The sequence below is a fragment of the Eriocheir sinensis genome, chromosome 54 (assembly GCF_024679095.1).
Source record: "Eriocheir sinensis breed Jianghai 21 chromosome 54, ASM2467909v1, whole genome shotgun sequence".
Taxonomy (NCBI): domain Eukaryota; kingdom Metazoa; phylum Arthropoda; class Malacostraca; order Decapoda; family Varunidae; genus Eriocheir; species Eriocheir sinensis.
Genome location: NC_066562.1, coordinates 1,438,640 through 1,463,467, shown reverse-complemented (window position 1 = coordinate 1,463,467; position 24,828 = coordinate 1,438,640). Strand labels below are relative to the sequence as shown.

Sequence of the window (24,828 nt, the reverse complement as noted above, 5' to 3'; positions counted from 1 at the left end):
GGAGTGGATACATGGAATGGACTTAGCAAAGACATTGTTGAAGTGGGCAGTGTCCATAAAATGAAGGAAAAGTTGGACAAATACAGATTGGGAGACAGGACTGACCTAGCAGGAGCTCAGGCCCTGTATACTACAAATAGGTAAATATATACACACACACACACACACACACACACACACACACACACACACACAAGGGGTAACTAAAACACACAATCTTCCTTCCTGGTCACTCCATAATCTTATTGGAAGTCCATACAAAAGTAGCAACAGGAAGGCAATGGAGGAGGAGGAAGAGGAGGAGGAGGAGGAAGAGGAGGAGGAGGGGGACGAGGAGGAGGAGGAAGGGGTCAGTACACACTTCTGGCAACACTGCTGACCCCCTTCAAGTACAAAAACAGCTGTATTATTATTTAGTTGACTAAGACTAGAGCTAAGGGGCGGCCTCCAGTCTGTACGCACCTCCCCAGTTTGTACTCATCTGGAAATATAATAAACTGTGAATTGGGGAAACTGAATCACATTGGAAAATGAATGTGAAAGTTAAAATAGAAATTGATAAACATTGAAAAATTCTGAGATAAGATTAAAAGAGAGAAAATTAAAGAAAGAAAAAGAAAAAAGAGAAAAGGGAGAATGGAAAGATATGGAGATAGATAGATAAAGAAAGAACAAAGAAAAAAGAAAAAGATGAAGAAGAAGAAGAAATAGTAGTAGAAAAACACAATTAATATACGAAAAATGAACGACTCAAACTATCAAAAACTTAACCAATCTTCCTTACATCAACAACCCAACTTAAACATTTTCTCCAGGTCCAACAATTCCATTTCTCACGTGAGTACTAAATGGAGCAGTGCGTACAGACTGGTCAACACACCCTACGATAGCTAGAAATATTGATACGAACGCAATAATTAAGAAATACACATTGGAATATTATGATTTCTTAAAGTAGTGGATGGTGGAATGAGTAATTGATAGACAGATAGATAGATAGGGAAATAGAGGAATAGAGATGGAGACAAAAAGAGAGAAAGAAAGAAAGAAAATAAGTCAGGGAGCAAAAATTGAGGTGCAGGAAGATGATGATGATTTTTACAGTAAGAAACAAAAAAGAAAAAAGTGACTAGAAAAGTTAGATAGATAGAGAAACAGAGATGGAGACAAATAGAGAGAGAAAGAAAGAAGAAAAAGAGAAAGTCAGGAAGCAAAAATTTATGAGTAGGAAGATGGAGATGATTTTTACAGTAAGAAACAAAAAGAAAAAAGTGACTGGAAAAGTTAGATAGAGAAAGAGATGGAGACAAATAGAGAGAGAAAGAAAGATAGAAAAGAGAAAGTTAGGAAGCAAAAATTTATGAGTAGGAAGATGGAGATGATTTTTACAGTAAGAAACAAAAAGAGTGACGGGAAAAGTTAGATAGAGAAACAGAGATGGAGACAAATAGAGAGAGAGAGAAAGAAGAAAAAGAGAAAGTCAGGAAGCAAAAATTTATGAGTAGGAAGATGGAGATGATTTTTACAGTAAGAAACAAAAATGAAAATGGAAAATAGGAAGAAAGCATAGCATGTGTGTGCGTATATGCGTCTGTGTGCGTGTGAGTGTGTGTGTGTGTGAACAGGGGGCACAAGAGAACATACATAACATTACCGCTACACAGGCCACTTAAAAGAGAAGCAATCGAGTGAACACAATAACAGCTTTGGTAAATAAACGGCAGAGAACTCGAGAGAAAACGGAAGCTGTGGCGGAATTTGTGAACTCTTACTCGTGGTGTCAAATGGTGTCAATCTTCCTCCCTTCATTTACCGGGGAAGAAAAAAATAAGTATATGAAAAATGTCGCATTATAACTTCAAAATAAGCAGTCAAATCAGTAAAAGATGACCAATTTTTACCAATATATATTTTTTTCCCTTCACTTACTGGCCCAGGGGAAGAAAAAAGTAAATGAGTAGATGAAAAACGCTGAATTGTAACATCGAAATAAATAAGTTAGTCAAATTAGTGAGACGACAATTTTTTTTACGAATACATAACTTTTTCCCCTTTCATTTACAGGCCAAGGGAAGGAAGAAAATAAGAGATAAGTGAGTAAATAAATCATAAAAGAAACACTGCTAAAGTAAATAAGTATGAGTCAAATTAGTGAAAGATGACAATTTTTTTATGAATACTTAACTTTTTTCCCCTTTTCATCTACAGGCCCAAGGGAAGGAAGATAGTAAGATATAAATGAGTTAATAAATCATAAAAGAAACGCTGGATTATGACGTTAAGATAAATAAGTTAGAATCAAATTAACAAAACACGACAATTTTTTTACTAATATAACTTTTCTTCCCCTTCAATTACAGGCCCAAGGGAAGGAAGAAAATAAAAGATATATCAGTAAATATATCATAAGAGAAACACTGCATCATAACCTCAAAATAAAATAAGTTAGAATCAAACTGATGGAAGACGACAATTTTTTTTACTAATATAACATTTTTCCCCTTTCATTTACAGGCCTAAGGGAAGGAAGAACCAGTGAATATCAGAGTAAATAAACATAAAAAGAAACACTGAATAATATATAACAAATCACACATATAAGACAAAGACATTAGCTGAATAATAATAATAATAACAAAAGTAGTAATCATTTTTATCAGTGGAAGGAAAAACATAAAGGATTAACCACAAAAGGACACAAATACCGCCATAATAAAATAATAAAAAAATAAAAAATAAAAAATTGTATGAAAAATTAATGGAAAAAGTAAAAGAAAAATAAACTTCATCGCCAACACACAATTTGGTAATGCTGAAAAGCTTAATAATAATCTTGTTAATTGGTATACATAACGCTGAACTAATACTCTCAGCAATTTCGTGAGATGTTAACCCGGTAGCTGCGGGGATCATGTTTCTTAAAGGCCCCTCTAAGCGAGAATAATGATAAAAAAGCATCACTCACACAAACCATTTCATAATATATATCAACGCATTTGTGATCAGTTGAGGCATCATCTATTTTTGGGGGTTTATATCATGGCAAAAATTTGGCACGATGCTGCTACACAGTAAAGCCACAAATTTGGCCCGTCGCTGCTACCAGGTTAACAACGATTTCCAAAGTTAGTTGTGCATAAAAATGAAAAAAAAGTTAATAATAATACTTTAGGTTAACAAATTTGAGCATATATTAATTTTTGTTATTATTATTGTTGTTATTTTTATGAACGTGAAATTAACATGATACTTGAGACTACATGCAAAGGGTTCCATATGGTGAGTTGGGGACATACACTAACTGCCCATAGCCTCGGTGCTCATCTCTGTCACCTTGAGCCGATGGTAAGGGAGAGCCTATCACCTCGGGACACAGGACCAGTGTGATATCCAGGTTACCACAGTTTACCTTCCCCAGGCATCCCAAGGCACCCATTTATCCTTGGTCTGGGATTTACTATTAACTTTCCTATTAAGTGTTTAGAAGTCCTCACCAGCACTCCCAAGTTAATACCGAAGTTAATAGTAGGTATTACGCTAATAGTTGGTGAGGATACACTTTGAGAGTGAAGTTAATAGCAAAGTCGAAAGTTAATACCAAGTTTAGTTGACGAGGATACGGCCCCAGGCTGGGCTTGAAAGGAGGGATAAACAAGTGGGTATTTTTGCTTTTCATGTTTTTTTGCCCTTGAGCTGCTTCCTTTACTCTAAAAAAGAAGGAAAAACAGCTGGGTGGGTTGAATGTCGAACACCCAGGCAGAGATTCACACCCATGCACATGGATTCACAGGATGACATGCTAACCACTACACCGACTTATATTTTCATCCTTTTCCTTAACACGCACACTGTAGTCAATTTCATTATGTCTCACCTTCATGATCACTTAAAAGGCTAACATGAACATAGAAGCAGAAGACCACAATGGAAAGAAATTAAGTACAAAGAGTTAATAGCTATACCATGGAAGTAGGAAAGATGGAGAGGCTGGGATCTGTACGTCTTGAACTGCCACTCAGCTATATCTTGATAAGTAAGAACCTATTGTTGGCCAGCACAAATGACTCCTCTTTGACATTTCAGGAGGGTGTAACCTAACCATGGAGAGAGAGAGAGAGAGAGAGAGAGAGAGAGACACATATGCCCGTATTTTTAAACACATCAGCACCTCAATTGACATGTTTGAAAAGCCCCTCATAGAAGTTTGTTGGGCTTTTTGAGGACTGCTTTGTGATGCCAGTGATAGCTCTACACTTCTTATGCATCACGAACAGGAAAATCACCCCCCATGACAACCTGGTTAGTCTTCTCTGTGGCCTTGGGGAATAGTCGTAATGGGAGACAGATACATTTAATAATACGTGCCGTCGACAGAGACAGAAAAAGCCAGGAAGCAAAAATTTGAGTATAGGAGAACGAAAGAAAAACCCAGGAAGCAAAAATTTAAGTGTAGGAGAAAGAAAGAAAGACAGAAAAAGCCAGGAAGTAAAAATTTAAGTGTAGGAGAAAGACAAAAAAAGCAAAGTAAAAATTTAAGTGTAGGAGAAAGAAAGAAAGACAGAAAAAGCCAGGAAGTAAAAATTTAAGTGTAGGAGAAAGAAAGAAAGAGACAGGAAGCAATAATTTGAGCGTAAGGGTTGAAGGATGAGGTTCTGGTAATAGCAACACTCCGCCTTGCCTCATATCAAAGTAGCGACCCAGGCAAACAAAACTGGACTCATTTGACAGTACAGCAGGCACGTCTCCCAGCCTCTCCCTCCTTCCCACCTCCACGATTACTACCATCAAGTTTCCATCAAGACGCCAGCTGTTACAAAAATAGTAGAGGTGATGCGACCTTAAAAATACCTACTTCCAATCATCTATACCGTTGTTTTTGCCTCCATTCACCAGGAACAGATTTACAACGGTGGATACTCTTATTGTAAAGGTTTGGGTTCTGCGAGGGTGACTTTTGCAGACTTGGGAATCTAGAATGTTTGTGTTATGCGAGAGAGGGTTCTGCAGACTGGTTTTAAATGTTTGTGTCCTGGAAGAGTGGATTTCACCGACTTGATTTATGTTTGTGAATTTATGATGCTCGTGTTCTGCAGGAGTGAAATTTGCAGACTGATTTTCAAGTGTTTGTGTCCTGCAAGAAAGGATTCTGAAGACTGAATTTATAAAGTTTGTGAATTTAAAATGTGTGTTCTGCAAAGGAGGGTCATGCAGACTGATTTCAAGTGTGTTTGTGTTCTGCAAGAGTGGATTTCGCACTTGATTTAAAATGTTTGTGAATTTAGAACATTTGCGTGATATAAGTGAGGGTTCTGCAGATTGATTTCAAGTGTGTTTGTGTCCCGCAAGAGTCGATTTTGCAGACTGAATTTATGTTTGTATATATGATGTTTGTTCTGCAAGGGTGAAATTTGCAGATAATATAAAGTGTTTGCATTCCGTAAGGGTGACTTTTGCAGACTTAATTAATGACGTTTGTGAATTTGAAGTTTGAGTGTTAGGCAAGGGTAAAATTTGTAGATAATATATAGGGTTTGTATTCCGCAAGGGTGACTGCTGCAGACCTTGTGAATTTACGATGTTTGTGTGTACTGCAAGAGTGAAATTTGCAGACAATATTGTGTTTGTATTCTGTAAGGGTGAAATTTGCAGACAATGTAAAGTGTTTGTAATTTGTAAGGGTGAAATTTGCAGACAATATAGTGTTTGTATTCTGTAAGGGTAAAATTTGCAGGCAACATAAAGTGTTTGTATTCTGTAAGGGTAAAATTTGCAGACAATATAAAGTAATTGTATTCTGTTAGTGTGAAATTTGCAGACAACATAAAGTGTTTGTATTCTGTAAGGGTGAAATTTGCAGACAATATAAAGTAATTGTATTCTGTAAGGGTGACTATTGTAGATATTCAGCTCATGACTACAACACCCAATCAGGTTTTGTTCAACTGATGACCCTTCGTTCCGTACCATCTTTTTAATATAATTTGGATTCGTCAGTGATCACAACAATAGATTCCAGCTTGTCATCCCTTCAAAATACTGTTTATACCAACGTTAATATTTGCAGTTTCCGGAGTTTATTGTTCATTTGTTCTGATTTGCAGGACTTTTGTTTACTTCTTCCTTTTTATTTGGAGGAGTTTTGTTTGTTTATTTTTTACTTGCTTACTTGTTTATTTTACTGATTTTAGTGTTTACTTTCGTTTATATTTGCATGAGTTTCCTGTTGATTTGCTTGTGTTTTTTCCGAGTTTACTGTTTACTTGTTTACTCTTTTCCCGAGTTTACAGTTTGCTCGTTCATTTTCATTTTCTTTTTCTGAGTTCCTTCTTTATTTTTTCGTCATTTCTTACTTGTTTATCATAATGCGCTGAGTTCCTTGTTTACTTTTTCTTGATCTTACCGAGTTTGCTTTTTACTCATTTCTTTTTCCTTTGCCAACTTAACCGTTTACTTGTTTATCTCCACGTGCTGAGTTCACTGCTTGCTTTTCCTCGTCATTCCTGAGTTTACATCTTACTTGACTGTTTCCCGTGTGCTTCGTTCCCTGTCTACTTCTTCTTGTTCTTGCCGAGGGTGAGCGTGTGGCTGCTGAGTTGCTGCGTGGACACCTGGTGCTTGCGCTTCTGGAACTCTGCCTTCTCATCGTCCAGCCGCTTCTTCAGTTCCTCGTAGCGCTTCTTCTCCTCCACGTGCTCCCGCTTCAGGGCGTCATACTTGGTGAAGAGCTGCCGGGGAGGACACAAGAACATAAAGACACAAGGCCCGGTACTATAAGACATTTTCACTTCTCACATCTACTATTTCTTAAGGTCAAAGAAGGGATCAATCGGGTTCTAATGAGTGTTTCTTTAGGGTCATGCTACTGAGGAAGGGTCAAACTACCACCAGGGTCATAAAACTACTCCTGGAAATGCCCTCAAGTCATACGAAAGCCTAGTCAAATATGTGAACTTGGGCCACGAAATGTTTTAAAATACGACACAAGGAGTCTGCAAGGCCATACGGTGTGAGAGATGACTAGGAGTGAATCTAAATGGGGAGGAGAGAGGTCCAAGAGGAATGCTGCAGAAGGAGGAAACGATTGAGGAAGAGAAAGGACTAAGAGGAAAGGGATATAGAAGGAAACGGGAAACAAGGAGAGGAAAAGGGGTACAAGGTTAACAGTTCCAGGGAAGACGTAGGAGCAGTGTGACAGACGAAAAGTAATGCAACAGGGAGAAAAGAGGAGCTGTCGAGGGGAGGGAGAGGTGTGAAGCCAGACTAAAAGTAGGTAATGTTTTTGGGAAGGGAAGAACAGCTGCTGGGAGGAAGGATGGAGATGTGAGAGAAAGCGAGAGGTGTGACAGATGAGAGGAGGTTTGATGGGTTCTTATATCTTGCCAAGGGAGGAGAGAGAGGTGTGAGTGTGTGAGAGAGAGAAGAGGAAGGCTAAAAGGATTAATAGGAAGGGAAGAACGGATATGGAAGGAGATGGGAAATAGGGATTGATGGATTCTTCTGTTTTTGCCTCTCTGTCCATTTGTGTATGTAATTTTTTTGTCTATTTATTCTTGTTCTATTTCTACATGTATAAACACACACATGCACTTATGTCTTTCTTCACGGCCTTCAGCTAGTTTCTTATTTCCAAACACACACACACACACACACACATACAAACTGACATCCTTCTCCTCTTCATCCTTTCCTTGTTTTCTCTCTTCTTCTGTTATTCTCCTTTCTTTTCTTCTTCCCTTCTCTCCTTTTTCCTTCATTCTCTTCCTTTTTTTCCTAACACACACACACACACACTTACCTCCTCCACCTCCACACACACACATACCTACATCCTTCTCCACTTCCTTCCACACATACGTATATACGCACACACTTAGCTTTCTCTTCAGTGTTCACATTTCTCTACTTCAACACCCACCTCCACACAGTCACATTCTTCTCCACTCCTTCACTCACACACACACGCTAAAGTCCTCCTCCTCCTTCCCCTCCGTCACTTACATCCTTCTCCACCTCCTTCAGCTCCGTCTCCTTCTCCTTGACGCGCAGCACGAAGGTCTGTCGCATCTCATCCTCCTTACGCTGCAGCTCTTCGCGGTGCTCCAGACGCTTCTGCTCGAACGTCTGCTGGAAACTGACTGGCTGGTTGTCTTGGCCCACGTCGGTGAAGCCCATCTGTAGGGGAGGTGAAGGAGGTTGAAAAATGTAGCATGCCTGAGGGTTTCTTTTTACTTACATATAGAGAAAAGGAGGCAACTTGAGCATAAAAGGAAAGAAGAACAAAGAGAATGACACAGATATGGATAGCAGGGAATAGTTAGAACGTCAGAATGGAATTGAATGTTAACCCGGTAGCAGCGACGGGCCAAATTTGTGGCTTTACCGTGTAGCAGCGACGAGCCAAATTTGTGGCTTTACCGTGTAGCAGCGACGGGCCAAATTTGTGGCTTTACCGTGTAGCAGCGACGGGCCAAATTTGTGGCTTTACCGTGTAGCAGCGACGGGCCAAATTTGTGGCTTTACCGTTTATCAGATACTGGCCAAATTTGTGTCTTTACCGTAGCAGTGACGACCAAATTTGTTGCTTTACCGTGTAGCAGCGACGGGCCAAATTTGTGGCTTTATCGTGTAGCAGCGACGAGCCAAATTTGTGGCTTTACCGTGTAGCAGCGATGGGCCAAATTTGTGGCTTTACCGTGTAGCAGCGAAGGGCCAAATTTGTGGCTTTACCGTGTAACAGCGAAGGTCAAGATTTGTGGCTTTACCGTGTAACAGCGACGGGCCAAATTTGTGGCTTTACCGTGTAGCAGCGATGAGCCAAATTTGTGCCATGATATAAACCCCCCAAAATAGATGATACATAATCTGATCACAAATGCTTTGATATATATTATGAAATGGTTTGTGTGAGGGGTGATTTTTTCTCATTTTTCTCGCTTGGAGGGACCATTAAGAAACATGATCCCCGCTGCTACCGGATTAAGCATGACTGGATTAATATGGTAACGTGATCATTGAACAATATTTTTCATTTATTTATTTATTTATTATCATTTTTTTATGGTAAAGGTAGCAACTCAAGGGCAACAAAAAGAAAGTGTAGAAAAAAGTTTGCAAATCGTGATCATCAAACAATATGGAAATTCCCGTGCATAACAGAGGGATAAAGAATGATGCAGAAAAGATACGGGTTGGGGAGAGAATATAAAAACACTTGCCCGGAAAGGAAATAATTATAAGGCACAAAAGAATATGAGACACCTTAATCTTGGCAAATCTCTTCTTGATGAACATTTAGAACCATTTTTAGCATGACATAAACAAGTAAACAGTAAAATCAGCAAAGAAGAAAGAAATGAGTAAACAGCAAACTCAGTAAGATCAAGAAAAAGTAAACAAGGAGCTCCACACATTAGGGTAAACAAGTAAAAACAACAAAAAAGAAAGAACTCAGAAGTAGAAAATGAAAATAAATGATATGGGTTGGTGAAGGAATATAAAAACACTTGCCCGGAAAGGAAATAACTGTAAGGCGCACCAGAATATGAGACACCTTAATCTTGGCAAATCTCTTCTTGATGAACATTTAGAACCATTTTTAGCATGACATAAACAAGTAAACAGTAAAATCAGCAAAGAAGAAAGAATTGAGTAAACAGCAAACTCGGTAAGATCGAGAAAAAGTAAACAAGGAACTCCACACATTAGGGTAAACAACTAAGAAACAACAAAAAAGAAAGAACTCAGAAAAAGAAAATGAAAACAAACGATATGGGTTGGTGAAGGAATATAAAAACACCTCTCTTCCGACCACCTCTTTGGATTCTTTTTGGGAGAAGCGAGTAGCGGGGTTTTTTAATTATTGTTTACTTTTTTGTGCCCCTAAGCTGTCTCCTTTGGGGAAAAAAAAAAAAAACACTTGCCCGGAAAGGAAATAACTAAGGCGCACCAGAATATCATCACCCTCATAAAATAATCACCCAAGTCATTTTTCATAGATTTCCAGGTTTTTGTCTACATCAATTTTTCAACATGACGCCCATATTTGTATAGTTGCCCTCATCATGCAGGGTTTGAGTGTTCTAGAATTGGCCTTTTCATTTCTGCCTAAATCTTAAGACAAATGAGATAATGAGTTCTTTTCTTATTTCTTGAAAAAGTAGAAAATAATGACTTAGGTGGTTAGTTTACGAGGGTGACGACATGACACATCTCAATCTTGTCAAATCTCTTCTTGATGAACATTCGAGCCATTTTTAGCCTGACAATGGGCCAGTTTTACAGTACCATACAGCAAGTTCGTAGGCACCCCAACCAAACACAAAATACTACGAAAAGTCCTTGAATAGTGTTTGGCGTTGATATAAAACGAAGGACTCTTTAGAACACCACACCGGAAATCTCTTTAGTATCTGGTGTTGAGTAGAAAAAAACGGATCAGTGTGGAGAATAGTCTGGCTTGGGCGCTGACACTGACTCTGTTGGACTGTTGAACTGACCCTTGTACCGGCATTAAAAAAAGCAGGTCTCAAAACAACAGGTACGAAACAAAACAATAAGAAAATAACTGACACAGAGAATAGACAGATGAATGAATGCCTGAATAAAGAAATAAACAAATCATTAAGAAAACAACATGTACAAATAAACAACAACAAAAAAAAAACACGAGTGAATGACTACAAGAATAAAACAATAAAAAAATATAAAAAAATAAAGAAAAACAAGTGTGTGCGGTGTTACTGTCTCAAGGAACAACAACAACAACAACAGACTCAAAACAAGATCTCAAAACGACTCAACAAGAAAACGTCTGCTACAAAAAATAAACAAATAAATAAATAACAAGAGAGAGGTGTCAAAAGGCATCAAAACAGTAAGATAATGGCAGGTACAAGAAAATATATATAAATGAACAAAAACACTAACAAAAAAAAGATAAATATAGCAATAGATCAACAATTAGCAGGTTCTTTTTTTCTACACTTTCTTTTTGTTATTGTTGTTGCCCTAGAGCTGCTGCCTTTGCTGTAAAAATAAATAAATAAGTAAATAATAAAAAAGTGTGCGGAGTTACCGTCTCGAGGATCTTCTTGCGGTACAGTTCATAGTGGCGCTGGTGGGTGACCTCGCGCATGTCCTCCATGTTGGTGCGGATCAGCATCTCCCGCAGCTTGGTGAAGTCGCAGTGGCTCTCGTTCTCAACTGTGGGCACGGGCGGATGTCAGACCACTGTACTGTATGGTAAAAATTCTTCCCTATCCCCGCTCTCTCTAAGGTCAAGTTGGGTGGCTGAAGTGTGGATGTTTTGTGCTGGAAAAGTGTGTCAAACCACTGTCCTATATGATTCAAGTTCTTCCCTATTCCTGCTCTGTCTAAGGAAAAGTTGGGTGGCTGCAGTGTGGATGTTTTGTGCTGGAAAAGTATACTAACAAACCACTGTCCTATATGGTAAAAGTTCTTCCCTGTCCCTGCTCTGTCTAAGGAAAAGTTGGCTGACTGCGGTGTGGATGTTTTCTGCTGGAAAAGTATACTAACAAACCACTGTCCTGTATGGTAAAAGTTCTTCCCTGTCCCTGCTCTGTCTAAGGAAAAGTTGGCTGGCTGCAGTGTGGATGTTTTCTGCTGGAAAAGTATACTAACAAACCACTGTCCTATGCCCGAATGACAGAGGTTCCCCGGGAGAAGAGAGTATAGGATCGTCAAGAGTAGGAGAGACTTATAGCCTGGCCAACCACATAAGGGAAAATGAGAATGTTAAAGAAGAAGAAAGAGAAGAAATAGACAGACCAGGTGAAGGATGAACACCAGGGAGGAGTGGGAGAGAGTGACAGCCTGTCCAAACCCATAGGGAAAATAAGAACACAAAATGAAGAAAATAATAATATGAGCTTTACACAACCTGCCCCTACCCTACCTCCCCTTCCCTTTTCTCCCTTCCCACCCAGCCCAGCACCCACCCTGCACAGTGCCCCAGGGGTATTGGCGGGCACGTAGCATCTTGTTCCCGACCCTCACGAAGTCTGTGCTGCCCACTACGGCGAAGGGGAGCTGGCTGTTCATGTCTGTGTTTACCTGAGGAGGGAAGGGGAGCGTTAGGTCTTGGTCAGATTATTAAACATTTCGGCGCCCAAGCTCACATATTTGACAAGGCTTTTGTAGGAGTCTTGGGTATTTCCAGGGGTAGTTCTATGACCCTGGTGATACTTTGACCCTTCTTCTGTACAATGAACCTTAAAAACCTTAATTAAAATCCAATTGACCTCCCTTTTGGCCTGTGGGAGTAGTTGATGTGAGAGGTGGGGTGTCCAAAAATACTGGTCTTAGAGTTTTAGGGAAGAGTAGAAAGGATAAGTTGAGGTAAAGAGGATTAGTTAGGTCTTGTAATGTATAGGGGAGAGGATGTTATGTCTTAGGGTCGTATTATAAGAAATTTCGTTGCCCAAGAACACATATTTGACAAGGCTTTCATAGGAGTTGTGGGCATTTCCAGGAGTAGTTTTATGACCCTGGTGGTAGTGTGACCCTTCCTCTGTACCGTGAACCTGAAGAAACACTCATTAGAACCCAACTGACCCCCTCTTTGACCTTTAAAAATAGATGATGTGAGAAGCGAAAGTGTCTTATAATATCGACCTTAGAGTTTTAATGTAAAGATAAATAGCTTAGGTCAAAGTTCAAAGGTAAAGAGGGTGAGTTGAGGTCTTAGGAGTTTCAATGAGGATAAATTTAGTGCTGTGAGTTTCAATGTAAAGAGGATCAATTGTGGTATTAGTTTTAATGAAGCGACTGAGAACAAAGAAGAGGATCAATTGTGGTATTAGTTTTAATGAAGCGACTGAGAACAAAGAAGAATGATGATAATGAATAAAGAGCAGAGAAAACGCACTGTCCATAATAGAAGAACGGAAATAGATATGAAGGATTCTCGGCATTATATATTTTCATTTCATCTACCCATATCACTGCACCTCAACCACCACACCACCACTACACACCTCTCAACAATTCACCATCACCACCACCACCACTGTTATCATTTCCATCCCCCATTCCTTCTCTTCACCACCCCCAGCACCACCACCCCACAGCCACACTATCTCCCCACCGCACCACCATCCCACCACCCCCACCACCAGCACCCCTACCCAGCCTCACCACCTTGGCCATGGTGTCGTCGTTGGTGGGGAACTGGTAGATGTGGATGTTGTTGGTCCTGATCTCCTGCATGATCCGCTGCTTGAACTTGCTGAGCTCGGCCTTGGAGATGGTGTCAGCCTTGGCGATGATGGGGATGATGTTCACCTTGGAGTCCAGCTTCTTCATGCACACCAGGTCGATGCTCTTCAGACTGCGGGAAGGAGAGAGACGGGGAGATGAGGTGATGGAGGGTTGGGTGAGGAGAGGCAAGGAATGACAGAGGAAAGATAAAGAGTAAATATAAGGAGAGGAGGAATGGAGGGACAGAGAATGACAGGAACAAGTACAAAAGGTGACAGGGAAACAGAGGGACAAAGAATGACAGGAACAAGTACAAAAGGTGATGGGGAAACAGAGGGACAAAGAATGACAGAAATGAGTACAAAAGGTGACAGGGAAACAGAGGGACAAAGAATGACAGAAACAAGTACAAAAGGTGACAGGGAAACAGAGGGACAAAGAACAACAGAAACAAGTACAAAAGGTGACGGGGAAACAGAGAATATAAGGAGAAAGCATAATGTGGAAAGGAGGGGCAAAGAATGATAGAGAAAAGGAAAAAGAGGTGATGATGATGAAGAAGGAAAGGAAACAAATAAATGTGACACAGGGCAAGGAGAGCTGAGGGGATTGTTCAGGAAGGATTGTTTGAATAAAATATAAAAGAAAATATTTGGAGCAACATCCAAACACATCTGGCCTCCCATGAAGTATTTTGGCAAAACTTGCATATTTAACCTGGTAGCAGCAGGGATCATGTTTCTTAATGGTCCCTCCAAGTGAGAAAAATGAGAAAAAATCACCCCTCACACAAACCATTTCATAATATATATCAAAGCATTTGTGATCAGTTTAAGCATCATCTATTTTGAGGGGCTTATATCATGGCACAAATTTGGCCCGTCGCTGCTACCGGGTTAAAGGAAAAATTCAGAGGCCTCGTGAACCCAATGACACACATGCGTAAAAGTTGTATTTATATCAATATTAATAGTAAAAATGTCACCAATTTTTTTTCATCCCTATATATTTTTTTTTCATTCATCCAAATCTTGTGAAACTTGCACATAATACTTGCACTGTTCAGAGTAGTAACAGCAGCTTGCCTTCTCTGTCTCTAGTTTAAAATCAAGACAGAAAAATCATGATAAAAGGGAAGAGATAAAGGAAGAGGGAGCATCTATAAGCACCACAACCAGCATCAACATACCCGTGTCCGGTGGGGCAGATGAAGTACAGACAGGCGTGTGTCCGAGTGTCGTGGTAGGCCGAGAGGCTCCTCTTGATCTTGAGCTCCTCCTGTAGGTAGTCATCAAACTGCTTGTCGATGTAGTCCACGATGGCCGTGAAGCTGTCTCCCTTGTCGATCTGGTCCCCGTAGCCGACCGTGTCCACTATGGTAAGCTGGGAAGGGGGCAGAGTATATTAAGATGAGGAATTGTATTAACTTGGGTTTCTCTCTCTCTCTCTTTCTATCTATTCTTAAAGCTGTTCCCCGTGTCGATCTGGGCCCTGTAGCCGACCGTGTCCACTATGGTAAGCTGGGAAGGGGGCAGAGGAGAAGACAGTGTAAGTATATTAAGTTGAGGAATAGTATTAACTTGGGTCTCTCTCTCTCTCTCTCTCTATCTATTCTTAAAGCAGTCCCCCGTGTCGATCTGGGCCCTGTAGCCGACCGTGTCCACTATGGTAAGCTGGGAAGGGGGCAGAGGAGAAGACAGTGTAAGTATATTAAGTTGAGGAATAGTATTAACTTGGGTCTCTCTCTCTCTCTCTCTATCTATTCTTAAAGCAGTCCCCCGTGTCGATCTGGGCCCTGTAGCCGACCGTGTCCACTATGGTAAGCTGGGAAGGGGGCGGAGAGTAAGAGGGTGTGAGTATATTAAGTTGAGGAATGGTATAACTTGGGTCTCTCTCTCTCCATCTATTCATCTACAGTAGACCCTCCATTCAGCAGGTTTCTTTTCGAGGATTTCCTTATAGCACTCCCTTGAGCCAACTCCTTCACACACACAAACAAAATAAAAAGGTCCCACCACTTCCAAATATATACCACTGAAATAACACCTCCATTTAGGGCCAATTTCTGTGATGCCGATTATGCATTAAAAAGAGAATTTGCTGTAACTACCTGGCCCTGAAAGCTTGAAGTGTCCCTATGGAAAGCTGGGAAGGTGAGAAGGAACAGAGACTGAGGTTACAAAGAGGCAAATTGCACACACTTTAAAACTCACATCAAGAAATCACTACCATGGAGATTGACACAAGTAAAATAAAGGACTAAGTTTAAGTTTGTTCTCGTCTCACCTTCAGCTTAACACTGCACTCCCGAGGCTTGGGGAAGAAGCGGCAGGAAAAGATAAAAAATTAGGGTTTTCATGAAAATATTCCTCCTGAAAGAGCAGCCCTTCAGACACACCATCCTGAATGCTTGCTGCACCACCTCTAGGATGTTTCTTGGGCATAAAAAGAGAAAAAGCACAGCCTACCAGTGTGCAAAAAATACATGTCAGCTGAGGATGGCTCACCAAACATGTACCATATTTGCAGCATCAAAGACACACCCCATTTTCAAGTGATATATTCTAAAGAAAATTAAATACCCTGACCATTACCAATTTTACCAATATATTTTGTTGGTTGTTCATGACTTGTAGTACATGTCTACCATATATTACTGGATCTGCACCATACTGTGATATCTGTACCAAACAATACACACAATACACTGTAACAACAGCATCGTCTGGAAAGAGACTACTCACTTTGGAGTTTCTTTTTACCACTAGTGAGTGTTGTGACACGGTCAGTGACCGAGACCAAGACTTGCAGAGGGAGTGTGTGCTTAACCCTTTCCTTGCACGCGGTGCGGACGCGACTATCCCCTCAGGCGCAGTTGGGCAGCCCAATGGGGGGTCTCTTTTAACCTCTGTATCTCAAAAACTATTCATCACAGCTAAAAACCAAAAACACCATTGGAAAGATGAGGTCCAGATCTATAGGAGTCGGTTATGTATGCCTCTCTTGCGAACATACATGCACATTCAGGGAGTGTTGAATGTTAACACTTACGTCAGTGCGTGTGGGATGATCAGCCATATTGAGGGAACTGCGGACATCTCTTCTTCAGATTCTGGCAAGGCAGTATTGCCAACTGCAATATTTACAACTATTTGGTCAAAGAATCAGTCATGTGACAGGTGAAGCTATGCAAAAATGCCCTATATTGGGCAAGAACATCCACCAGTTGCTCGTCTGCATATTTGCCGTGCTGGGCTGATATGATTTTCCACCAAATTTAGTGAAGAACCCACTCAATTGGCAATCCTGTGTTGTGAGAATTAGTGTTGGAACACTCTCATACGAGGGAGATTTGAGTGCGGCTGGAGCTTGCAACGAGCATTTAGCAACACCAGCAAATACACCTAACGCTCGCTGCAAGCGTTTAGCAATGAAAGGGTTAAACCCTCACACTACCATTGAAATATCCTGCATATAATACATAACTGTTTTACTACAAGCTTTTTTACTGCCACACAAACATGACACATTATACAAATGACGATACAGATGACACCCTAGAGTTGGCAATTACCACGGCAAAACCGAGACTGACACCAAAACAGTAACACTGGCTATTGTCTCATCACCAGAGCACGCTGCCACGGCAAGCAGGGTCTCTTAGATCATCTCAGCCCCACAACAACCTTTCATCTGATCTGTGCACTTCCTGCAGGCCAATATTACACCTGCAGGTTACAGGTAATGCAACATACAGCACCCAAGATGCATGCTAAATTTTTTAGTCTTATTTTGAGAGAAAAGCTTGTCAGGCAAATATGGTAAATCATCACACATCAGAATAAACTCCACTAAGCTTAGCCTAACCCAACCCAACCTCAAGCTGCTCCCAGCCTCACCTTCAACTTGACGTTGGACTCCTGCAGCTCATAGGTGTGGGACTTGAGCTTGACGGCCGGCAGGGTGTGGGGGGCGGGGTTGGACTCGAAGGAGGTGTTGAAGAGTGTGTCCATCAGGGTAGACTTGCCCATCCCCGTCTCACCTGTGAAGCCAAGGGACAGATAAGGGATAGCAAAGTGAGGTAAAAAAAAGTAAAAATTGTAACAGGTAAACAGTGAAACAGTAACAGGAAAGTAAGATAGAGTAAGGGTAAAGGTAAAATAGCTAAAAAAAAAAAGTAAAAATGTGAAGCAAGATAAAGTATAAGTAAAAAGTAGAAGTGAAGTAAGGTAGAGTATGGAAAAAAAAAAAAGAGAAAACACATAAAAGCCAGTAGTGTAGCCCTGGCAATGCATCTACAGTGGTTTTCTGGCACCCAACACTTAAATTTAGACTGCACATGTTCAGGAAAAGTTTAATCACAGGTGTATAATTTAAATTCATGAAAAAAATGTTGTATACTAAATAATGGACTACTAGAACTCCTTTTCCTCTGTCTTCTTTTCCCTATCCTCAATTTTCACCTCATCTTTCTCCTCCCTTTTCCTCCCCATCTTCCTCATTCTCCTCATCCTCCTCATATTCCTTCTTCTCCCCTTCCTAACACGCCTTTCCCTTCTCTTTATCAAATTCTTCCTCCTTCTTCTCTTTTTCATACTCTTCTTTTCCTTCTCTGTTTTCCTTCCTCCTCCTCCTTCTCCTTCCCCTCTTCTTTTTCTTCCTCCTTCTCCTTCTTCTCTTTCTCATACTCCTTTTCTTTCTCCGTTTTCCTTCCTCCTCCTTCCCCTCTTCTTTTTCTTCTTAATACTCCTTCCCTTCTATTCCTTCTATTTCCACTACTACTTTTCATCCTTCTCCTCCTCTTCCTTAATGTGTCTTTTCCTCCTCCTCCTTCGTCACAAACTCACCAATGCAGAGGATGTTGAAGGTGAAGCCATTCTGCGTACTCTTGGCCACCAGCTGATCAGGCAAGGAGTCAAAACCCACATGTCCGGCGAGCTTCAGAGTCCGAACCTTCTCCTCCACCTGTTGAGACGAGGGTGGTGGCGATGATGGTGGTGGTGGTGGTGATGGTGGTGGTGGTGGTGATGGTGGTGTAGAAAAAGAAAAAGATGAAAAAAAGATAAAAAAAACAATCTACAGAAAGACAAGAATAAGGTAAAAAGAGAGATGACAAACAAATGAAATAAAGAAAATAAAAACAATTATATAAGTGTATGTTAGTAGTGGCGTGTAAGTAGTGTTAGTAGTATGTTAGTTAGGGAAAAGGAATAGTAAGTGAGGGTAAGTTAGTGTGTTAGTAGCAGCAGTGGTGGTGGTGATGTTGTAAGTTAGTGTTGGTAGTGGTGGTGATGGTGGGGGTAGTAAGTTAGTTGCAGAGGTGGGTGTATGTTAGTAGTGGTAATGATATGTGTGTTAGTAGTCATGGTAAGTTAGTGTGTTAGTAGTAGTGAAGATGGTAAAGAAGAATGTGTTAGTGATAGTAGTTAGAGATGGTAGTAATAGTAGTAGTAGTAGTAGTAGTAATAGTAGTAGTAGTAGTAGTAGTAGTAGTAGTGGGCATGAATGGCAATATACAGCACTCTTATGTATATTAAAACACAAAAAACAACAACTATGATAAAATGTGATAAAAAAAAGTAAGCTTGACTCAGAGCAAATATACAAATGGGTAAGATCATACACAAACAAACTCTCTCTCTCTCTCTCTCTCTCTCTCTCTCTCTCTCTCTCTCTCTCTCTCTCTCTCTCTCTCTCTCTCTCTCTCTCTCTCTCTCAATACTACTCTAATAAAAAAAGCAAAACACACACATCATTCAAGTTATCTAAACCCAAAGTGACCAAAAAACAAAATAAATATCAAAGCAAAAAAATACAGTAAACAATAATGAAAATAAATAACTAAATGATTAACTCTAGGAATGAACTCCACCCTCGGAACACACAAAAATGATAACGAAATAGAGATGAGCTGATGGCAGGAAGCACTACTGTCTACTCTCTCCCTTTAGCACGCACACACACACACACACACACCCCTAAGTGCATTCTACAAACTCATAAAAGCCCTAGAAAAATGAGACGATAAAGACCTAATGCTGAGAAGGGGAAGTGAAGAAAGAGAATTGAGAGGTCACAAGAAAATGCTGAGAAAGGGAATGCATCAAACTTATACAAAGAAGTGAAGTTTTCCTCAAATCATCACTTGGAATGAATTGGAATGTTTTTTTTCTTCTTACAGTGAAGGAAGCAGCCAAAGGGTGAAACATATGAAAACAGAAAAGCCCACTAAGCACTGTTCCTATCAAAGAGAGTAGTGAAGGCAAAGTGTGTGGAGCTTTAAGGAAAAAATAGACGAATATATCTATGGAGACAGGACCAAATGAGTGTAGCAAGGCCCTGTACACTACAACTAGGTAAACTCACACACACACACACACACACAGGAGGCCACACAGGTCCCCCAGTACCTGTCGCGGGTACCAGTCCCCCAGGTGCAGGTCAGGGCTGGGCGGGGCTAAGGGGGGGCTGGGGGGTGGCCGGTGGGGGATGGGAGGGTAGCTTGGACCCTCCCTCGATCCCCCTCCCTCATCACTAGGGCACGGGGACTTGGGGTGGAGGGGTTAGTGTGGAGGTACTGGTCACACACACACACACACACACACACACACAAATAAATAAAATAACAGGTAGAATAAAACAAATAAATAAAAAAAATATCAGGGAATATTTGATTAACGTTGACTTTTCCACTCCCAAAAGCAACAATGGTGCAGTGTTAAACGTATCAAGTACATATTTATCGTAAACAATTAAATCTAACCCGACCTAATTATATCTATCCTAACCGATAGGTGGCATGCACAAGAGTAACTGTTCACCATCGCAATGGGGTTACTATAGTCCGGCAAATCTTAAGTGGCGGCTCTGACGTAGACAGCCCGCTGAACACTGGTGCTATGTCTCCAACTGACCTCGCGCACCGTGCCTTTCACCCTTCTATCTCTCTCTCCTCGTGTCTCTCTTTCTCTCTCACTCTAGTATAAAAATAAATATGGTTTTTATGATTGATTCTCTATCTGTGAGTGAATACAAAGAAATTTGTACAACACTTGGCAGCGTTGCCACCGCGGCGTTGTCAGCTCAAGTCAACCCAACACACCGCAGTTGCCAGTTGCTCTGCCTGCTTTAATTATTGCATTTCTGCCATTTTTTGGTGTGTGTCTGCCATCTGCCATACAATATCAGCCATATGGCATAATTATGACAAAATATGGAGACTGTACCTGTATATGGAATGCCAGGACCGTCAAGCAAATTTTGATGCGAGTCATCCAGGTGAATGGTGAGGTTCCGCTGGGGGTGGCCAGGGAGTGGGGAAGGAGTGGTCGCTAAGAACATTAAAATATTACACTTTGACCTTATTTCCACCACCAAGGGTAAAGAGTCTTAGTGCATTTTTAAGAGGTTTATTATTAATATTAATATTAATATGCATTGTAGTGCACCATACTCCACTAATCTAGTACACCCCCACTTATCTCGCACACACACACACACACACACACACACAGAGCGAGAGAGAGAGAGAGAGAGAGAGACACACACACACACACACAGAGAGAGAGAGAGAGAGAGACACACACACACACACACACACAGAGAGAGAGAGAGAGAGAGAGAAGGTGTGAGGTCAGTTGGAAGCGTGGCAGCAGGGTCTAGCGGACTGTCTCGTCAGAGCGCCACTTAAGATTTGCGGACTATATCAGGTTGGAGGTAGTTGGTAGTCTGTAACATGAGTTGTTGGGAACCTGTTGGCTGTTGCACCCACACCACTGCATAAGTGGATGGCATTTTGGCAGAAAGTCTGTCTGCGGCACCTATATGCGGAACAGATCAAAAGAAGAAGTGCGGTTTGTTTTGCCTCCAACTCTACCCCGAGCTTGAGCTTGATGAGTTGTGCACGCAACCTATATCTAACCTGACTTAATTATATCTAGCCTGACCTGACCCCCCACCTCCCACTGCCAAAATGCCTTGTGCTTGACTGTGATCATAAACACATTACTGTACATTATTATACTGATCTTTTCTCGTTTTCCAGAAGCTATTAGCTGCTGCCCTTCATTCAGACCAAAATACCTCATGCAAGATGGCTATGTTCATTTCCATATTATCCTCACATTCCTTCCCATGGTTCTCTGGGAGCTTTGAGGGTTAGAAGACACACATGACAACAGAAGAGCAGTTGGGAAGTAGGAGACACGGTATCACCTCGTTCATAAAACCAGTCTTAACTATTTTTACCCTTTAACCTATGAAGGTGTGTGTGTGTGTGTGTGTGTGTGTGTGTGTGTGTGTGTGTGTGTGTGTGTGGTATTTCATGGAGCCAGAGCTAATCTACACATAGAGGCGTACCATCTATCAAAAAAATAATAGCCTAAGTTAGTTTTCCTTCATGTGTGCCTTTATATTAAGGCTATGTGGGGGGGACATTTGACCAGTTTTTCATTTGACCAGGTAGGGTATGATGGTTGACCAGGTCACTTGAAAAGGTGGAATAGGATGGTTGACCAGGTCATTTAACCAGGTGGGGTAGGACTGTTGACCAGGATATTTTCTATTTCAGTGCTTAAAATAATATTGAATTTTGGCTACACAAAGTTTGCCTCTATCAGGCTTCCTCAGCATGGTCCCTCTTCTTTCAACATTTCTTCAGGTACTCAAAGGTAGAGTACTGCCCGGCAGTGTACTTGTCCCACAGCTTCTCGAGAGCAGCTTGCTTCGGCTTGGTTTCCCGCCTACGGTGACGGTGGACGACATCCTGGCACACAAGCTCAATAGTGCGCTCGACCTTCTCTGCCTCCTGGTGAAGCAGCGGAAGCAAGATATACATGTTCGGGTGATCATGTGGCAGCTCGGAGTTGAGGTGATTATGCCACCCCTCATAGTCATTGTTGGTCCTCAAGAAGTGGCGGAAGGTTGACCAGGACTCAGGCTTACGGTATTTGTGGTTGATCCATGACCTCTCGATGTAGTTGGTCAGCTCAGCTAGACGCTCATCAGCAGGGCACCGGTCTTTCAGCTGCTGGAACACACTGGGGATGTGCTCATGAGGCAGATGAGGAAGAGCCATCATGTAGCAGACGTAGTCCTGGATCTCGCCAGGTTTCCGGTAGGCAGCACAAAGACCAGCATCGACTATGCGATGGTAAATAGCCTGGCTCCAGTGGAACCAGCAACCCTTCACTGGGACTTTCAGGACAGAGCACACTGCTGACCAAACGGCAGACTCGAAGTCAGCAACGACCTCCTCGACTTGGCGACCAGGTGTCAACGCTGCGATGGCACGGAAGACAGCTTTGTAGTCTTCCTTCTTATGGCGCATCATCTGGATGAAGCACAACGGGGCCTGCTTCATGGTGTCACTGGACCGCACGAAGCCATGGATGGAGTACAGCTGGACGAATGGCTCCTTGCTGCACTTGAATGTGCCATCAGTGAACCACGACTTGGCCTTAGTCAGAAGCTCCAGCTGCTTCTTAATCGCGAAGATCAGGAACCGCTCCCCCTCATGCATGACATCTCGCCTGAAGAAGTCGACCGGAACATGGCGCATGTCAAGTTCTAAGTCCTTTGTAGTCGGGTGACTCAGCCGAAGACCAGCTCGGGCACGGTGGACAGCACGCGGCAGGTTGTCAATTGAAGGAAGCTGGACCCCAGGAGGCAACTGGTCAAGAGCCATATCAACGATGGACCGGCATGTCTGAAGATATTCTTCCTTGCCGCCTCACAGATGATCTTGCCCAGCTTAGCACGTATAGCTAACGCAACTTCTGGAGCGTAAGTGTGGTCAGGACCTTCACGAATGTAGACACCGTCTCGGAACCCAACCTTCGCAGCCCTTGCTGTTACACTGAGAGCAGATGTAGGTCATCTTGTGTTTGCCTGCTGTCCGGATGACGTACGTGTAGAGTATCAGCAAGTAGTTAAGCCACCCCGACGTGAGGCCCCTGGCAGGACCTAGTAGCTAACCTCCTCGTCCCCAGAAACATCTAGTGGATGATTGATGGACTCCTCCACCAGCTGGTCAGCAGCAACAAATGACACCGGGATGTCAAAGTCATCCTGCAGAGTTGGTGGATGATCATCCACCGGGATGTCAGCTTCAGTGTTGACCACATTGGCAGCAGCAGGTGGAGCAGCAGGAGACTGGAGTCTAGTAGAGTCCACATCAGGGCCCTGAGTAAGCAGAGTGGAGCTAATGGTGTAAGGAGAACACTTGCTGCAGTTCCAGGGGAAATCATCCATTTGGCTCAGCAGGTGGTAGTGATCCTCAGAGATGTTGGTGTTACAAGCTCTGTGTTGCCAACAGTTACAGGTGTCACACTGAAGGCACTGTTGGTTGTCGTTACAGGACTTCCTGCAGACCCTACCAGGATATCTAGCAGGCATGGTGTAGCAGTAGTACCGTAGATCAGGTGATGAGCTGTTGTCACAGCACAGTCTAAGAACTGAATGCATCAGGAGCCTTATGGCGTGTGTTGACAGTGATTCAGTTCCATTCATTTCATAACATTTCGAGGAAGTGTCAATATTTCCTCTTTGATTTAGTTTCATTCGAAGCCATAAGCTGTGATATCTAAACTCATGATACTAACAAATGAAAAAAAAAACACCTTTGGGAGCTAAAATTATACATACTAAAAGAAATGAAAAAAATTCAAGGAGCAAAATAGTGACATAATGCATCAGATTCTACCATTTGAAAAGCCTGTGCTCATGATACTAAAAAAAGCTAAAATGATACTAAAAGACATGAAGCAGGATTGGCCCGATTGGGACTTCATTTTTATCACCATTTTTTTTCATATTTCAGACTAACAATATACAGTTTGGAACCATAAAAAAATAACATTTGAGTAAAAGAAATTCTTAATTTATACCTGGTCAAGTGACACTCCACACCTGGTCAAGTGACGCTCCACACCTGGTCAAGTGACTCTGGTCAAATGAAAAACTGGTCAAATGTGCAACATCCCTATAGGGTTGCATTTTCAGTCTTATAAGGAATATTAGGGTGATGGAGCTAAACTATACAATATCTCAATCTTGCTCTCTTCCCTTCAGCTCGAGGAGCCAGGTTAGCGGCTATACTTGTTTGATGTAGAACACCTAAACGTCAAAACAGAGGGTAAACACATGAGTCCTGGCAGGCACACGCGGCGCGGCAGGTAATAGCCAGCGGGCAGGCAGGCAGGCGTGAGTGAAGGGGCGGGAGTGGCCGCCGCTGCTCCGATTACTCACATTTCTCCACATCCTGTTGGGTCACACCCATTTCATTTCACACGCCAGTATCTCCCTTACCTGCCTCTATTCACCGGCACCTTAGAATTTAATTAAGAAATAAGGGTCTTAGGTATGCAATTAGTGTGGTTATGGGGTGAGGAAGGGTGAGTTAGGGTGAGAAAAAGGGTGAAATGTGGCTCACCGGGGGTCGCTCAACTGCCACAGCCGCCATGTTTGTTTTCAAGTGTGTGTGTGTTCGGACGCGTGGACCCACAGCACAAGGCCTGACAACTAGATAGTTTTTTTGTATATATATATATATATATATATATATATATATATATATATATATATATATATATATATATATATATATATATA

The 24,828-nt window shown here is 41.7% G+C and overlaps 1 protein-coding gene across 2 annotated transcripts; it reads right to left on the bottom strand.

The window, feature by feature from the left end:
• Positions 1-216: 216 nt before the first annotated feature.
• On the bottom strand, positions 217-24,715 carry LOC126983512 (septin-2-like). Of its 2 annotated transcripts, none has more exons than XM_050836267.1 (9): positions 24,650-24,715; positions 18,066-18,183; positions 17,118-17,260; positions 14,408-14,601; positions 13,156-13,348; positions 11,958-12,072; positions 11,075-11,202; positions 7,999-8,172; positions 217-6,725 (listed from the first exon to the last, which is right to left on the bottom strand). In XM_050836267.1, the coding sequence occupies exons 1-9, from the start codon at positions 24,677-24,679 to the stop codon at positions 6,549-6,551; spliced, it is 1,272 nt and encodes a 423-aa protein (XP_050692224.1). In that variant the 5' UTR covers positions 24,680-24,715; the 3' UTR covers positions 217-6,548. The 2 variants fall into 2 exon arrangements, with proteins under 2 accessions (XP_050692224.1, XP_050692226.1); XM_050836269.1 differs by having other exon boundaries at positions 13,159-13,348.
• Between the last annotated feature and the right edge of the window lie 113 nt (positions 24,716-24,828).

Coding starts and splice junctions, on each gene's coding strand:
- LOC126983512 (XM_050836267.1), bottom strand. CDS start 24,679: ATGGCGGCTGTGGCAGTTGAGCGACCCCCG. Junction 12,073..13,155: donor ACGACACCATGGCCAAGGTG/GTGAGGCTGGGT, acceptor TTCCCTCCTCAG/GTAAACACAGACATGAACAG. Junction 6,726..7,998: donor TGAAGGAGGTGGAGAAGGAT/GTAAGTGACGGA, acceptor CCTCCCCGGCAG/CTCTTCACCAAGTATGACGC.